The 18,204-nt window shown below is 53.9% G+C and overlaps 2 protein-coding genes across 2 annotated transcripts; one reads left to right on the forward strand and one right to left on the reverse strand.

The window, feature by feature from the left end:
* Positions 1-149: 149 nt before the first annotated feature.
* LOC119104513 (histone H2A.V) lies at positions 150-4,728 on the reverse strand. Its single transcript, XM_037228227.1, has 5 exons — positions 4,659-4,728; positions 4,476-4,553; positions 2,090-2,203; positions 1,241-1,370; positions 150-548 (listed from the first exon to the last, which is right to left on the reverse strand). The coding sequence occupies exons 1-5, from the start codon at positions 4,659-4,661 to the stop codon at positions 478-480; spliced, it is 396 nt and encodes a 131-aa protein (XP_037084122.1). The 5' UTR covers positions 4,662-4,728; the 3' UTR covers positions 150-477.
* Positions 4,729-5,218: 490 nt separating this feature from the next.
* Positions 5,219-17,287, forward strand: LOC119104755 (pre-mRNA-splicing factor RBM22-like). Its single transcript, XM_037228474.1, is given in 13 exon segments — positions 5,219-5,251; positions 6,085-6,218; positions 7,644-7,697; positions 8,116-8,214; positions 9,081-9,158; positions 9,723-9,809; positions 11,001-11,218; positions 12,218-12,290; positions 12,293-12,326; positions 12,817-12,943; positions 13,719-13,870; positions 14,230-14,265; positions 17,283-17,287. Coding segments are annotated over 12 exon segments (1,017 nt in total). The 5' UTR covers positions 5,219-5,251; positions 6,085-6,164.
* The last annotated feature ends 917 nt before the right edge of the window (positions 17,288-18,204 follow it).

Here is an 18,204-nt window from a genome sequence, read left to right on the forward strand (position 1 = left end):
CCACATCGAGCCACCGGCAAAAACTCTCATCCCCCTCCCCCACAAGGGCAGAATCATCACTGCCCGCCGCCTGCTCTCGAAACTCTACATCCAGGAACTCTCCCTAGATGACAGCACTTACCACCGGCAGCCGTCGACAAAAGCCAACAGAATGGTCGAAACGATTTGTATTGGATGAGGTGATGTGTGGGCCGAGCCCAGCAGTGTTCCCATGCACCCCGCGCGCAAGCGTGCACACAAATCCAATCATCCGAGCGCTAAAATCTCCCGACGGACTGGGCAGTACACAAATTCCGAATCGCCGCTATAAAATCACCACTCTGCGCGCGCGCGCACCACAAACCGAGCGTCTAAAACCCCGGCGCGCCGCCGGCTGACGCTCGCGCCTCTCGCCAGCGCCGCCCGCTTCTGCGCATGCGCGGGGCGCCGCCCGGGCCGATGAGTTTGTACATGAGATGATGGTGGGTGGAGTGACATCTACTTGTTGCCCGATTGTGTGGGTCCGCCCTTCTTGCCGATCAGCGACTTGTGGATGTGCGGGATGACACCTGGCGGGAGAGAGGGGCGTCAGAGCGAGCCGGGTTCGGAGACGAAAATCACAGGTGGACGTCAGGGGTCACGGGCGGTCAGCAAGGGTCATGGGCGGCCGGCAAGGGTCGCAGGCTGTCAACAAGGGCCGCAAGTGGACAGCAGGGGTCAGAGGTGGTCAGCAGGGGTCGGGAATGGACAGTAGGGGTTAAGAATGGACAGCAGGGGTCATGACGGACAGCACGGGGTCACCTGCACTCAGTGAGGGTCAGAGAAGGGTGACCTCAGACTGCCGTTTCAGGACGACGTCGACTCAACAAGAAAACGTTTACTTGTTAGGGCACCAACTGAGCCAAGGAAGCCTTAGAGCGCGTCATCTGATGACTGCCACAGATAAATAAGCAAACTACCTAGACTAGTTGTATGTGCAGTACATGCACAATGATGCACACACATCCAAGGTCAGGTTATTGCCAGCGAACGCTGGTCTTCACGAGGCAGCATAACCCAGCTGCACTGATCAGCCAAAGCTCAGTCTGCTCCTGAACCCACTTCTCTGTCAGACCCGAACACACCCCCAACTCAGCTGAATCACAGTCCCAGCAACCCCACCCCACTCAACCATTTCATCTTGACACCCCATTGGAGCTCAGTCCAGCCCCCGACCCCAAAACAGGTCAGGTCAGGTCAGGTCAGAGGTCACGCCACTGACCTCCGCCGGCGATGGTGGCCTTGATCAGGCTGTCCAGCTCCTCGTCGCCACGGATGGCCAGCTGCAGATGGCGGGGCGTGATGCGCTTCACGCGCAGGTCCTTGGACGCGTTGCCGGCCAACTCCAGCACCTGCGGCAGGCCGATAGCGGTCAGCTGATGGCGGGGGCGCCAGCCGCAGCCGCGCCGCTCAGGAGAGGTGGCAGAGGCGCTGCCGCGGCCGCGATTGCGCACGGCCGTTCTCCGAGGAGCGCCATAGCTTTCACATAAAGCATTCCAGCTAAGATAAAACGTGAGGATCATGATCCAATCAACCCGATGATTGGTTGGTGACCAATTGAGAGATCGATTATTCAATGAGTGATCAATGACCAACCAAATGAATGAGCAATGATTAATCACATGAATTATGCAATGTGAATCGCGACCAGAAAATGTCCTTCCGCCATGCCCGATGATAAAAAGAGTGCCAGCAGTGAGGTGGTGGCGACAATGTGGCATTTGGAAAGCATAATGAATGAGCTGCGACATCGTGATGACAAACTATCACCTGCTTATCAGTCTCCAACAAGGGCCCCCAAAAACACAGAAACCACCCTGGCTAATGTGCACCACGTTGGGAGCAAATGACATTTTCGTGAACTATTCCGATATCAGGCACCGTGACAACGCTGATTTCGGTTTAAGGGCGCGCTTACTACCCAGTAGCATGGCACCCATATAAGGCGACATGAACAACGAAGTGCCACGGGCGCCATCGTGAGTGCTCCAACACCAGGCCCAGCAGTGATGTACTGCGGCCCGACAGCAAGGCCCCTGGAGCGGCGCGCCGTACCCCAAGAGTACCGTACCTCGGCGGTCAGGTACTCGAGGATGGCGGCGCTGTAGACGGCGGCCGTGGCGCCCACGCGCCCGTGAGACGTAGTCCGGTTCTTCAGGTGCCGGTGAATACGGCCGACCGGGAACTGCCCACGTGATGACGCCCGTTAGTCCAGTGCGAGCAATGCCCATTCCTGTCATTATTTTTGGACACAATTTAATAGAAAATTGTCACATCATCTGCGTATTTCACGCTGAATTTGTCATGCTCGTTGCGTGCATGCTCACTCCGCTTCAATTTCCATACCAGTGGGGGTATGACCAGTACGCCCCAGGTCACATGGCATTTAAGAGACAACTAGCACCATACACTCACAGCATGTAAAGCCATCTGCAGTTCTGTTCGGTAAACTCATCAGAACAAATCAACTGATGGACTACATTAGCCAAACTTGTGCGGAGGGTAGAGGAGCCTTGCATATGCAGTGCTCTGGCCATACCCATAGCCGACCATGTACACAATGACAGTGCTGACATTACTGCACAACCATCTTAACAATTCCTCCAATGGTTTTGGCAGCATGGCAACAAGTAGCTTTGTCACTGACAGTTGGCATGCTATCAATGCATAAAATGCACTGCCCCCTGCCACAATGGATTCATGTCCTGAAGTATACATGATAAACAATAATTGCAACTGATGGTCTGGGCTGCATGATCTACATGATCATGATCTACATGCAATGCTGGTAGTGTGATAATGTAATGTAACACAATAATGCAATAATGTAACAATAATGCAATGGCCACAATGCTTTGGTGGGCAATACCTTTGGCTACATGAGGTGTGACAACTGGTAGCATGAGGTCAATGACCTAAACATCTTTGTTGCTGGAGTCACTGGAGCTGCAATGTGACATATTGTATGGTGTATGTCCCAATGATGTTCATCAAACATTGAAATACCACAATAAATGGGGTGTTCCACACTTGTATAGTCTGAACTACAACAGCCATCTTGAAGATGTCAGTGATGTTCACAATCCTGATGTTAAGACCTAGGCCCCTCTAACTTCTGAGCTATGTGCCTGCAAAAATAGGGAAACATATATCATGGAGAGTATTTCAGTCACCTTGGCCTTTGTCATGTCATTCAAATTATCCTATTCCAAACACCACGCAGCAATCAAGGTCACAAAATATAACTGTTGATGTATTCATACCTGGCATTTTTAGCTCAGTTTCCCGACAGAATGGAAATTAATTGGCTCTCAGTATTGTGCACGGTCCAATGATCTTGTCGAACCATGACATATTATGGAACAATGTACTAAGTAAACTGTGCTGTTTACAAAAATCTTTTCCACTTACAAAGCATGCCAATATGCTTAAGTTAGTTTGCTTCATCACGTCTGGTGCTTGCTTCCATATCTTAAAATGTGAAACATGCTTCCTATGTCATTAATACCATATTGCAGCCTGCATTAATTCTTGGACAGCAAACAACAATCCAGCAGTTCTGCACAAACTGTACAGCTGAGGCACAAACCAATTGTATTAGTGCTTCCATCTATGAATTGCAAAATCTGTCAGCACTAAGAAAACCCTGGTGTTGCATGGTCCCAAGCAAAGCGTGGAATAGTGCTATCTTCAAACACATGATGTATGAAGATGGAAGCAACTCAACCACACTCACTGGCATTCATCCAATTAGGTGTTGCTGAGATCTGCCATGGTTTACTGACTGGCTACTTAGTGTTATTGCATGTTAAAAACCACTAAAATAGGCTTGGATTGCATCACTTGGTGCTTTATATCATCTGACTCAGACATTTACCTGATGCCCACAACAAAATGTAAGGTGTTTGAAACACCATGTATCCATGTGAGTTAAATTAACATGTCTGGTGTAATATCAAATTCATGCTATCCATTACATTTTTTTAAAGAAATGCAATGCATATACCCCAATACTGCAATTTTGACAGGGGCACCCATTACCTGGCCCACAAAACCACTCACTGCACTGCATGCCTATGTGCTATCATTAGCACAGAGACACACAATACATACTAGTTAGCAAAAACTTAGTCTGTGGCCCTAAGTGTTGTTTTCCATTTACCATGCATAAGACACTACTGAACACTAAGCTAACAAAGATGCAAGGCATAAACATTTACCACAGCCTTGCACCCCAGGTCACAATTTGTGTCAACAGGAAAACAGCTTATGAAAAATGTATTTGAAATTACATGTATGTGGCCAATTGTGTAAACGAGTATTTCAACATTTAAGTATGGTCAAAATGCGCCAAAAACGTCTACCACTTAGCAAATCACAAAATGCAAACTGCAAATGCGGATTCAACCCAGACATCATGTGCAAGTAAGTGAATTTGATTCAACACGTCCGGTTACCTGAAGCCCCGCCCTTGCAGACCGGGAAACAGCACGGGCCTTCGCCTTTCCAGAGTCCTTGCCGGCTTTACCTCCTGCCTGGAAAACAATGACACAAGATGACACCAAGCTCCACGCACAAATAACTCGAATTATACTAATAAAAGAGGAAAACTTTGATCACGCACCGTCAAATGGACTCACCATCTTTGCGATGCTAAGCTCCGCAACAGCAACCCTACGGGCACCCGAACTGAGATACCGCAAAGCCGCTAGTAACGGAAAGCTACTGATTTCAAATGATGACGTAGGCACACGGTCGGCCAATCATCGCAGAGGAGGGTCAAATTTTGGCGGGATTGCACAAGCGGTAATAAAATGACAAAGCAAATTCAACGTACGTACAAGTTTTTTGCATGAGCTACGCGCAGAACGATTAATCCAATTTCGAGAGCATGAAATCTTTCAAGTTCAGTGGAATTTGGGGCCTATTACGGCACAGAATGGACGATCCTTGCAAAATAAAACAGACGACGACCTGCGTGCGCCTATGCGACAAGTAATAAAAGCACTTGTACGATGTTTTCATTGCTTGTTGTTTTATCTGGGGAGAAAATATTTTTCGAATGAAAAAATAGGTCACTGCTGAAATTGAGATTAGGAAATGATGTTGTATCTCACAGCCTTCATTGAAATACAAAACGTTCTAGGACTGATGATGTTGCGCCGTTATTGTCACCAATAAGCGTAATGTGGCGCATAGGAGCATGCAAATGCGGGTGTGCATAAGACAGAGGGTGTGTGTGATTGGGTGGCTGATTGTACCAGGATATATTGGGTGCATACTCTGTGTTCGGCAAAGACCGTGTTTTTTATCTTGGTTAGTTGGTAGGCAGCGTCTGCCAAGGCGGTACAAAGGAACTCGGAAGGGTGTGAGGTGAATTACGGAGTGTGCTTACACCATGCTCTATTTAGGGCTGCTTTAGTGGTGCTGTCTAAAGGGTTGCTTATTTTAGGAATATCAACAACCCATTTGAATCATGACTGCTGCATAGTACAATAGCTTACTTTTTGATTATATGGGTTTTGCATGACCTTTTGGAGTCAATTTGCACCAAATCTCCAAACCATCACTGCACCTCAGTGTGTAATAAATGTGATCAATGGCACCACATCATTTTCATTCAATCAGAAGGCAACTTTGCATTTGAGGCCTTTGGCCCATGCTCAGTTTAATCATTGACTGCCCTGCATAGTCATCCTGCATTGATCAGTCAGCAAGATCTCATATGCTGTGATGAATCACAAAGGACACTCTGTTGCTGGCATTGTTTTGTAATTGTATTTTCAAGGGTAAGATGATACAGTTTGACTTTCTGCCATGTTCTCATGGGGGTTGATATGATACATTGTGAATAAGCGGTCTTTGTGGGCAATTTTATTACATGTATGTGTATGGATGTGTAATTTTCAATTCACATCCAGCTGTGTTTTCGTGCTACTTAATACGCCATGCACACACACACACACACACACTGTGTTTGTATTTTCATGATGTGGTAATGTGTGTGATGAGTATTATGATGGCATGCATGGTAGGTATAGTAATTATATTCCTAACTAATTACAGGGCTTCAACAGTTCTGGCAGTACAAACTCCTTTTACCAGGGCTAATTGCATTTCACTGTTTTCTTACCTGCTGAGCTAAGATGGCAACAGCCAAGGGCTCCAACACCTACAATCGCCAGAATTGGGAAGATTCGGTGAGTTGCTGCAATGCCTGATAATGCTTGTTATGTTGCATGTTTTGTGTGTTTTGTACTTGAAATATGTTTTGTGTGTTTTGTACTATCTTAATATTCATTGTCAAGTTTATGCATGCAAAATTTGAATGATGCATATGTGCTAACTTGTGAGGTGGTTATTAACCCCAATGCAGTTTGCATGCCTTGAGCCACCTACTGACCTCATGGGTAGGTTGATACATCTGTCTGTTTGTCTGGTCTCTGAAAGGGCATATTAATTGAAAGACTGTAAAATTAAGTTGAAATTAATTTATCCTGACTTCATTTTACTTAGGTTGAATTTGGTGGTACCTGTAGGTAAGTTAACAACCTCGAAGCACTCCTGCAGGTTGGTTGAGGGTGGATTTTGCTAATAACTGTAACATCTTTGATATGGTAGCTACATCAGCCTATTAATACCACAAAATTCAAAATTTACTTGGCTATGAAGGCACAGCAGTATATTTCCTAGAATGGTGCTCAGGCCATGAAATGATGGCAGCCATTCTGTGCCAAAGATTTCATCATTGTAACAAATTATATCAAAAGCTCCTAGCTTGCGGAATAATCCATATAGTCCAGAATGGTCCTCTTGACTCCACTGGTATTGCCCAGATTGAAGAATAATAGGATTCTAAGTTTTAATAAGGCTTGCTCTCTGGTCAATGCTTGCCTGATTTCTGCAGTCCCCACCAGTGCCCAGATATCTTGTGTGCCATGAACAAGCATAGGCTGAACATTGCATTGAGGGTGTGGCATCTTATATGCCTAAAGTAAAACCTGTTCAGCCTAGAACAACTTTGTCAATGCCAGAGGAATGCATGTGACATCTCCACCAATTGCCAGAGACTGTAGCACAATGCTAGATGAAGGATGCTATGTAACCAAATGTTGTTTGGCCAATGCTGGCTTAACAGGCCAAAGTACAAAACAGGTTTTAATTTTCATGAACTGACCAGACTCTACCTTCTTGTATCTCTGTGAGCATTGTTAAACAAACTGCTCAGTGAAAGCTGCTTATATTTTTTCTACAGGTCAGAAATGTGTCATTTTGAGGAGGAACATTCCGTGATTGCTCCCATTTCTCTCTACCCTGGCTGCAGTATGTCACACCCATAGGACCAATGTGTAACTGTTTGGACCCATGTCAGGGTATTTGGCATAATGGTCATGCATGCAAAATGGAACTGAATCTAGGTGACACCTAATACAAAATATATGACACTGATTATCAGGTATATTTGCTTGTTTTCCTCTTGTTCAGCTTAAGAGTTCACAACCTGCTGCATGGTGTGCACATAGTGCTTTTCACGTGCAATGAATCAGCTGTCCTGGTAAGCAGTCAGTGCATATTGTCAATGCCAAGTCTAACTGTTTGCTAACATGCTTCCCTCTCTCCATCAGGAATTTCCCATACTGTGCCAGACATGTCTGGGGGACAACCCATACATCCGAATGGTGAGTGTGACCATACTAGCCCAAGATGGCTGGTTTGGCTGGTTTGGCTGGATGGCTGGTTTGTAGACAAATACCATGTTGGGGGTTTCATGGAGTGTGTTGCGTGCTGAGATTGGGGATGGGTTGCAAAAAGAGGATTCCTGAAGGCTTGTGGTCTTTGTGATTTGATGTTTTGAGTGGATTTTGTCAACATTTTCTGTAATTTGAGCTTGTGATGAGGTTTGTCACCCCATTTGGCCTCCTGGCCTACTCTACCTTGCTCTGACCTGGGTCACTCACCACCAACATCTCGTACATTGCACACAGCCAACACTGCACACTTGGTCCAGGTGCCAGTTTCTGGCCCTGTTGCCTCTGTCGGGTCCCGAACCCACGGCCCATTGGCTTGCTGTCTGAGCCGTGACCTTCCGGCCGGCAGACGAAGGAGAAGTACGGCAAGGAGTGCAAGATCTGCACACGCCCGTTCACCGTGTTCCGCTGGTGTCCGGGGGCTCGGATGCGCTTCAAGAAGACAGAGGTGAGATGGCGGACACGACCGGGGCCTGCCGCTGGAAGGCAGTGGGCCGTGCGTTCCTTCACCTAGCAACGGGCAAACGGGCAACGGCGACAGACGACGACGGGAAAGAGCGGAGCAGCCAGAGAGAGAGAGAGAAGTTGGAGGAAGGGGCTGCAGCACTCGGGTCGCTTCTTCCTCGCGACGACAAAGGGTTAATGAAGTGATGTCCTGTCTGAATGGTCGTTGGCAACCCCGCCCCTTCACCCGACTAAATGCAGTTCGTTCTGTGGGTCGTGGCTGACTGGGTATGCGTTTCTGTTGGGGAAAACGTCAGTATTGGCCACCGTGCAGGGCGATCCAACCTATTCCCTGGAATAAAATTTAGCCTATGTGATTACATAGTCAGCAGAGAGGATGCTCGAGTTTGCAACGTGTTGGGCCCGGGTCTCATTCCTTCGTTTCCTGCGGTGTCCGCCGTCGCTGCCAGAGTGAGGGGGAGGCGACGCTGTATCGCCTCAGTAGCCTGGTGCCTAGTGAGTCCCCAGTGGCATGAGCTGCATTTGAGATACGTCAGGCGTGGGTCAAGCGCGTCTTCTTCGTGTCGCGTTACAGGCGTGGGTCATATGGATCATTTCAATCATGTGTCATGTTTTCCACGTGTCACACTGGCCCTCTTGGTGTGCCAGACATCTGTTGTCCCACGTGTGTTTGGTATTTCTCTCATGTCAAGTGTTGTCACACTGTGTCGTGTGTCACGACCGGCTTGACACGTGTCAGTCACGTGCGTCACTGCTCACACTGGACACGTCTCCAGTATGTCCGCAGTCTCGCGTTTTTCAGCTGTTTCAGTCGCGCGCTGGGCGCCTCAGACATTTGTGGCGTTTCAGGTGTGCCAGACGTGCGCCAAGCTGAAGAACATCTGCCAGACCTGCCTGCTGGACCTCGAGTACGGCCTGCCGATCCAGGTGAGAGACAGCGGGGTCGGGGGGAGGGGAGCGGGCACTGTCACACGCGGGGCTGTGTATGCTTCGTTAGGCCAGCGCGTCAGCCATGTTTATACATTTGAGCTCTCCTCCGGGCAGGTCACAGAAGTGGGGCTGAAAAGAAATGTGTCAACTCCAATATTGCTGACATATGACGTATTTATATGTCATATATATATATATATATATATATATATATATATATATATTCATATTTATTTATTTCTTTATTTATTTCCTCATTTATTTATATTTGTGTGTGTGCATGCATGCATGTGTAACTTTTCTTCAAATGCAATACCAAAAGCACACCTGGTTCTATCAACATGCGTGAGATGGGTCAGGGAAGTGCAGCATGTGACTGTGGACTCTACAGCCACTCCAACACTCGCCATATTCGGCACAACACTTCGGCATGCCGGTTTCGCAGTCCCGGACCCGGACGACCCGGACCTGGTGACGTCATATTGTCGACCCGGACCTGGTGACGTCATATTGTCGACCCGGACCCGGTGACGTCATATTGACCTTGGGTGTCCTCTGCAGGTGCGGGACGCGGCGCTGAAGCTCAAGGAGGACATTCCCAAGTCGGACGTCAACAAGGAGTACTACATCCAGAACAAGGAGCAGGAGGTGAGGATGCCGTCTTGGCAGCACCCTGCCCCGCGCGGGGTGTCCGCGCCCTGTGGTCGGCGCGAGCGCAGGCCGGCGAGCGCGAGCCAGCGACGGCGAGGCGGAAGAGAGAGAGTAGTGGGTGGTGACTGAGAGGTTGTTTGTTCGAGGCCCGTTGCCGGCTGGCTGTTTTCATTGCTCGCCGCCAGCAGTTGCGAGGCTGCGATGCTACTGGCAACAGCTGCATCCTGCCTAGCATAATCGTAAGATGCTGTGGCGAAGTAGAGGCATTCAGGACATAAAGGTTGAGTGGTCAGCGCCTTGGGCTCCCATGTGGGGGCCCAGGTTCGAATCACGGTTGCGCCATGGCTCCTAGGTGCTAATATGGCGAGTCCAGTTGCTGGTGCTTCTCGAAAGTGCGCGACGACGTACGTCTCGTTCCCTTTAAAAAGGATTTGGGCCGAAATTTTACAATCAGGTTGGCATTGGGCACCATATATGATCCCACTGATCTAACCATGTTATCATGATCATTATCATGTCATCATGTCATGCCATCATAATCATGTCATAGCCCCACCCATTTATTATAATTCTTAACCGTCCATCACCATTGGACCCCACCATGACAAATTAGCCCAACTGTGATTTCCTGATCCCATCATGACATCTCGACTCCGCCGGAACATATCAAACCCATCATGATTTCTTATGCCAAGCGTGGATTTCTGATCCCATGATCACCATGACCTCGTGACCCCTTGACTGTTTGACCCCTTCCTGGCTTATTGCATGACAAAATGATGACACTGTGCCTTCTGGACCCGTCTGACCCACTGTCCCAGCCATGATCCCTCAACCCCCTCTTTGACTCGTGGTTCTGCTGTGATATTTTAACCCTTATGTGGCTCCTTGACCTTGCAGTAACCTGACTCCACAGTGACCACTAAATCTCTGGCCTCACAACCCCACTGTGACCTGACTCCCATGGCCCCTTAACCTCTTTGACCCTTTGGCCACTTTTCGACCTGACCCATTCATGACCTGACCACTGCGTGATCTGAACCCTGCGTGACTTGACTCCTTTGTGACCTGATTCCGTCGTGACCTGACCACACCGGGACCGGGCCCCGGCGTGACCTGACCCTGACGTGACCTCACTTCGGCATGACCTGACTCCGGCGCGTCCTGACCCGGCCGTGACCTCCGCAGCTGCAGGGCGCCAACCCGGCCGGTGCGCTCAAGTCGGCGGCGCCCAGCGACCTGCTGCTGAAGCTGGCGCGCACCACGCCCTACTACAAACGGAACCGGCCGCACATCTGCAGCTTCTGGGTGAAGGGCGAGTGCCGGCGCGGTGAGGAGTGCCCGTACCGGCACGAGAAGCCCACCGATCCCGACGACCCGCTGGCCGACCAGAACATCAAGGACAGGTGGGCGGTCACGACACCGGCGATAAGGGACGGGCGGGGTGAGGGGGGGAGGGGTGGCGAGAGGTGCGTGGAGGATGAGGAGGGAGGTTTGTAAGGGTGGCGCAGTTGGGGAGTGGGGTGGTTGGTTAGGGAGGTTTGCTAGAGCGGCACAGGTGGGGAGTTAAGAGTTGCCAGCCGCGGGGTACGAGAGAAACACGCACAGATTGCACGGCATGTCGGAGAGGTATCCTTAAGAAGGCCTTAGGGGGTCGCATCGCCTGTCCTGTTATCAGTGCGAGGGCTAATTGTTTTGCTCATGTATGGCGAATCGACGCAAAAGAACGCCCTCAGATTTCCGTTTAGCTTGCAGGCTCATGCAGGGCGCCACATGCGTTTGATGTGCGTAGCGACATGTGCTTGCGTTTGTTTGTAATACGATGTATTTGAAGTCCGTTGTCTCGCGTAGCCTTCGCGTGTCTCGCGCTATAAATCCCGCTACGTGGCGTGGTTGGCGCCGCACTCCTGTATCGCTGTGCACCACATATTCGTGTGATATAGCACGCGGCATCCGAGTTTGGTGCTTGCCGTCACGTCCGCGTGCAACATGCACGTGAATGGCACCGCCCTACACCACCCCGATCATCATCCAACTGTCACCCAGTCACGTGCTTGCCATCCCCGTCTGTGCGTGACATCACTTCCCCAGTGCGGTGTGCAAACGCGCGCGCGCGCGCGCACACACACACACACACACACACACACACACACACACACACACACACACACACACACACACGCACGCACGCACGCACGCACGCACGCACGCACGCACGCACGCACGCACGCACGCACGCACGCACGCACGCACGCACGCACGCACGCACGCACGCACGCACGCACGCACGCACGCACGCCACGCACGCCACGCACGCACGCACACTCTGCCACGTCGCGCGGCGCGCCGCCTCGGCGTACCCAGTGACGTCACGCGGGCACCAGTGACGTCACCCTCGTCGCCAGGTACTACGGCGTCAATGACCCGGTGGCGGAGAAGCTGCTGCGTCGGGCGGCGGCCATGCCGCACCTCGAGCCGCTACGGAGGACCGCAGCATCACCACGCTCTACGTCGGTGTGTATTGGCGGGGCGGCGGCCGTTGCCGCGAGGCGGTGGTCGGTTGGGAAGGGCGAAAGGTCTCGGGCTCGAGTCCCACCGCTGACTGTTTTTTTCATTGGCCGCGGTGTGCGCTAAATGGGGAGACTCGTGTGACATTGGATGACGTGTGGTACATGTGACATAGTCATACGTTGTAACGGGCATGCACATCTGGGCAGTGGTGTAATTCGGAAGCTGATTTTCTGAAATGTGCCCTTTATTCAACTGTATAATGTGTGGAGCACTCTTTTTAGGATGATTTCTATGTTCAGGGTTAAGTTCAAGCAAGCTCCGGATTTTCCGAAAAAAGAAACATTGCTTTTGCCTGTTCGACATCGGCGTAACTTACCTGAGCTCTTACCACTGGCTGCCCTGCAGCATGTAACTGTGCTCTGTGTAACTGAGCACTGACTGTGCTCCCTGTACGCGTACGGCGGGTGACAAGCGCCGCTGCGTGTTTCGACAGGGAACCTGGGCGACTGTGAGCTCATCACCGAGCGCGAGCTGAAGGACCACTTCTACCAGTACGGCGAAATACGCTGCATTACCGTGGTGCACAAGAACCAGTGCGCCTTCGTGCAGTACATCTCCAGGTGGGTGGCGTTGAGGCGAGGGGTTGGGGGGCTGCGTGCCCCCCCCCCCCCCCTCCCCCCTCCCCCTCCCCCCTCCCGTGGTGACGGGGTGCGCTCTCTGGCCGTGGTTTGGAAGGGTTGACCATTTGCGGTTTGTGATGTGGGTGCCTGCGATGTTTCTGTGCTGGACAGAAAGTTGGGTGGCATATGCGTGTTGTTTGAATGACAAGGGGAATTTGAAATACTCTCCCTGATATAGTTTTCCCCCGGGTGTTTTCCGCGGGTGTATAGCTCAGAAACTAGACGGGTTGACGTGTTAGGAAAGGCAGGATTGGTAACAGCACTGGAAAGTGTTCAGAATTGCTTAGTTCAAGACCCCATATAAATCCGGAGCATTCTGTTTAAACTTGTCGGCCTTCTTTATGGTATGGCCTTTTCTCCTGACAGCGTTGTTTGTCGTGCTTCTGATCCGGTGCACAGTCCTGTTAGCCTCGTCTGCCATCCCTCTAAATCAACGTACCCCCCTGCCAACCCCTTTCAACCGTCCAGCAGGCTGGCTGACCCTTCCTGTAGCCGATCTGAGCTGTTCTTACCGGCCACCTCTCAGCCAGGCTCGTGAGCTCGCTGCACCTGCCGCCGGCTGCCCGCTCCTGTCACACGTCCTCCTGCAGCACACGGCGGCGCGCCCCCGTACCTCGCGCCGCACACAGCACCCCTCCCACACGTGTCTCCCTGCCCCCCCCCCCCCCCCCGTCCCCGTCCCCGTCGGCTGACCGTGCGGCCGCCTGGCGGGCAGGGCGTCGGCGGAGGCGGCAGCCGAGGGCACCTTCAACAAGCTGATCATCCGCGGCCGCCGGCTCAACATCAAGTGGGGCCGCAGCCAGGGGCGCCAGGGCGTCGAGGAGACGCTAACGGGCGCGCCGGAGATGCCGCTCGAGCCCGTGCCAGGTCGGTGACACCTGCCGCGGCGCGGGGCGGTGTCCCCTGCACGCCAGCGCCGAGGGGTGTGCTTTGTGAAGTTCTTTGCGCGCGCGGGTTTCGTGATTTGTGCTAGTCGGGTTGGTGGTAGTGTGGTGGTTAAGCGGTGCGTCTTGGAAATCAGAACGAGTTGGTCATCTGCACCCCAGAGTTGCCATATCCGATGTGGCGTGGCCTGTGACCTGGCGCGCAGGACATGTCAGACAGACTTTGTATCTCGCGCCCCCTGTGCTCTAACGGCCCGCTGCTGACCCATTGCCCTGCACCTGAGCGCCGTCGCACACCCGTCATCGCGTGTCCGCGCGCTCACCGGCGCCTCTGGCCGCCAGGTCTGCCGGGCCCGCTGCCGCCGCCGCCGATGGGACTGCCGCCGGGACCGCCGCCGTTCCTGATGCCGCGGCCGCCGCCCGGCCTGGGCCCGCCGCCGCCCGGCTTCCTGGCCGTGCACTACCCGTCGCAAGATCCCAGCAGGATGGGCGCCCTGGCCGGTCCCAGCCAGCCCCGGCGGTAGGGCGGGCCTAGGAGCGGCGTCGGCGCTGGTAGGGCGGACCTAGTGGTGCGACCGGCGGTGGTAGGGCAGGTCTAGCGTCGATGGTGGCGACGAAAGGACGAACCTGACCTCGTCGGTGGTAGGTCGGACGTAGGATCTGCTGGCGGTGGTAGGTCGGACCTAGCGTCGCTGCTGTCGATTGTAGGTCGTGCCGCAATCGCCGAGTGCCGCCACCGCCGGTGACGTTGACGAAGGAACGCTGCTGTTACCTGCGGCGAAGACTTGCGTTGTCGTTGACGCGGTGGCGGCGATGGTGGCCCGGGGTCACTTGGCGCCGGTTGTGGGAAGTCAGACCTAACATCGACCGCAGGCAGCTCTTCGCCGGCCAGCCTCGGCTCTAGGGCGGACCCAGCGTCCACCGCCGCTAGGTGGCGCCTGCGCTCGCAGCCCGTGGTCAGACCCAGCCAGCCAGCCACGGCGGTGCGCCGGCCCCGGCGTCGCCGCTCCGGCTGTCGCGCGGAGCCACGAGGACGAACTGACTCGACTGCGGGTGCCACCGGGGAGGCGCCGGGCTAGCGGACAAGCGGCGGCGGTGCTGGCGGGCGGCGACGGAGGGTGCTGGAGTGTGCACGCGGCTGGGCGGAGGGTGGGCGGCGGTCACGGCGCGTGCGCAGTATCGGAGCGGGAGTAGTGAGGAGCGTACCGCTGTGGGGGGGACGCTGAGGCTCTGGCGCCACGGGGGAAGAGGCGACGCGCCGTGCGAACATCTCTACATACACACTGTGTTTTTTATACTTAAACTACAGACGCGCTGGGCCGATGTGCACGTGGAGAGCGCGCGACTCGACATCTATCCGGCGAAGGTGGGCCGCCTCGAGCGTCGGTGCCGTGACCTCAGGGGTCAGGAAGGACGCTGTCCAAGGCCGGGTTGGGCCAAGGTCACGCATCGCCACCGGCTGCGGCGCCTCGGGCGTGTTGCTGTCCCACGCCGCCACGTGCCCGTGCGGCGGCGTGTTTGTGGTGCGTGCGCTCTTCCCGTGCGGCGTGCGGGGTCCGTGTCAGCGTTATTGCGGTGTTCGCGACGTCGTGGATGTGTGTAACGTGCGCGAGCTCCAGCTGGCGCGTAATCTGTGTGCTGTCGCCTACGTTGTGTGCGTGTGTGTGCGTGTGAGGGGCGGCGTGTAATCGTGCCGGCTCGCATACTAGCGGGCTGGGTTCTCGCAGGTCTTGATATGTACAGCGGATCGCTCCCGCCGCTGGATAGAGTGACAAAAGCAACATGTCGACGTCCGGTACTGTCAGGCTTTGCTGTGTTCGATGCGACGCGCCGTGCTTGCAATGCCCGGGTCACCACGTTCGTCGCCGCGTACAAAATACATCCTTCGACTGAGTATTCTGCTTGCCGGTTGTGGCTGTGAGAACCCGCGTGGCACTCACCGTGAAAGGGGTTGCAAGGCACGGGCCGCGGCAGAAATGGGCAATAGGTTTGTAGCGATGTGTGAACAGCGATGTTTCCGTACCCCTGGCTATAAGACGCCTTGGACGGCGCCTTTTCTGATTATTTTGGTTCGCCGCTGTCACATTTTGGAGGAGCCAGATTACTTGAGAATTGGTCGGCCCAGAATAAGTCAGTGGGTGGAATTGATGGCATGCAAATCTTTGCATCCATCGCGTAAAAACGCTGGCATTTTAATGGGAGACTGCAACAGCGAACCTGGTTTCGTGCCCGCATTAAACGCACGCTGGAAACCTTGAGACCTTAACACTTTGAAGCGTTGAGACCCTGAGACCTTGGAACTTCAGACCGTACGCTTCAGACCACTCTTCTGACGGCATTGTCCGACGCCTCCCCCGTCAAACGCCGGTGTTTCACGTCGCTGCGAGTCAGGTTGGCCGGCATCTGATCATCAAGTAGGTTGCCCGGTTCAACCACTCTGTGTTATACTGTTTTTCATGATGGGCGTATTTGGCGTTACCTGCGATGATTGAATGGGAGACAGATTTTGCGTACGCAATGTCGAGAAAGGCGCGCCCGGCTAAGCCGTAAGCAAGTGCCTGATGTACTACGGAGCAAATATTGCGCTTTTTGATCGCGCGATTGTGCTCGTTTGCTGCAAACACAGGCACCTACGCCCGGTGGCTGCAAGAGTTGGATTTTGGGTGGCTTGGCCGCGCCCCTGTCTCGCAGCAGCGTCCGTAAAAAGATCACATTCAGGCACTAATCAGCGCTGGCTTGTTCACAGCGGTAATGCTTGGGACCGATCCTCATACTGAGGTCTGTGGACACAGCCCAGTCGCAGACGGGTAGGGTTGGCCACCTGCGCAGATGTAGAAAAACCGTCCTTGCCGTCCCTCATCACACCTCGCCAGCTCAGCTCACTGTATTGGAGCACTGCCCGGGGTACATACATGGCGTAAACACGAGATCACGGGGATGACGTCACACATAAACAAGTGCACATCTGGTGACGTCATCACAAAGCAGCTCCGGGCGACGTGGCGGCACTTTGATCGTCTCGCGCGGCCTCTGCTTCCAACGGCCGCAAGGATTTGGCTACCGCAGGGCCTCATCGACCTGCCGCCTCCTAGGTCTGGTTCACCAGCGGCCGCAAGGGTTTGGCTACCGCAGGGCCTCATCAACCTGCCGCCCCCCAGGTCTGCTTCACCAGTCACTTGCTGGCTCATATTGTCCCTAGGATGACCTAGAGGACAGGGAACTACGCCCAGGGGTACGAGGAGGTAGACCCAGGGATGCAGGGGGCGCGGGAGCACAGACGGCGTGACGGACAGGCGCCGGCCCCATGCAGCACTTGGGCCTTCGATAACAGAGCTGCTTTGGCGAGAGAACGGACAGCGCTCCGGATTCCGACCCCGTGCGTTCGTTCCACACAGACTAGCGATGTCAATACTCACGCATTCATCGGACAGCGGATAATTAGTGATGACGAGAAACAGAGCACTCTGCAAATCGCACGCCGCCGCGAGGGGATGCATTGCGGAAACAACTGGCCCAGGTGCCTTCGCGCAGTACGTGCGGCGGAAAGCGCATAGCGCGAGGCACTCTGGGCAGGCCGACGCTACATCAGCCTGGCACATGTTTGGCATCTCTCCCCCGAAATCCGGGAGGAACCACTCGTCGGCGCACTGTCCACACACACTCGATTAAAAGTTGCGCGTGGTCGCAGCCGACGGCCAACGAAGCATCATTTGTGCCCGCCTTCCTACGACACAGCGCATTTTCGGTTCAGCTGACTGCTCGCCTGATTCTTCTGCTTGGATCACGTCATGGTCGTCGCGGCACGCCGGCACAGGGTGTGATCTGGTAGGCGTTATCATCACCTGGACCGTGCGATCGCCAACGTGCACTTCACAAGCGTGCCATACTGCCGACGCACTCATTGTCTGGGCTTTGGCGGAGGCATCGTCTAATGACTCGCGAGTATCGCACGACATAGCGTTCCCATGGGATTCCTCGCAGTTGAGGGTTTGTCCATGATGGCAACCAATAGCCAGCCGTACCACTGTTCACACGTCGCTTCCGCTAGCGCCACCGCACGCAGCACAGCCAAAACCCCAGTGTCACTTTCTGCCGGTAGATGTCGGCAGCGTCGCCTACCGGCTCACAGCGCGTCGTTGCCGGTGGTCGGGCGGCGTGTCTTGTGGTCCGCGTTGCCAGTTCCTGTGGTTCAGCACGGGCGCGTCCGAGGGCACGATGGGAATGCGCGGCGGCACCGGCTTCTCAGCCTCCGGCGGCACGATCACCGCCGGCCGCCGCCGGCTGGGCGCCCTCGGCCGAGCGACAGCAGGCGACGGG

The sequence above is a fragment of the Pollicipes pollicipes genome, unplaced genomic scaffold (genome assembly GCF_011947565.3).
Source record: "Pollicipes pollicipes isolate AB1234 unplaced genomic scaffold, Ppol_2.1 Scaffold_6052;HRSCAF=7182_pilon_pilon_pilon, whole genome shotgun sequence".
NCBI lineage: Eukaryota > Metazoa > Arthropoda > Thecostraca > Pollicipedomorpha > Pollicipedidae > Pollicipes > Pollicipes pollicipes.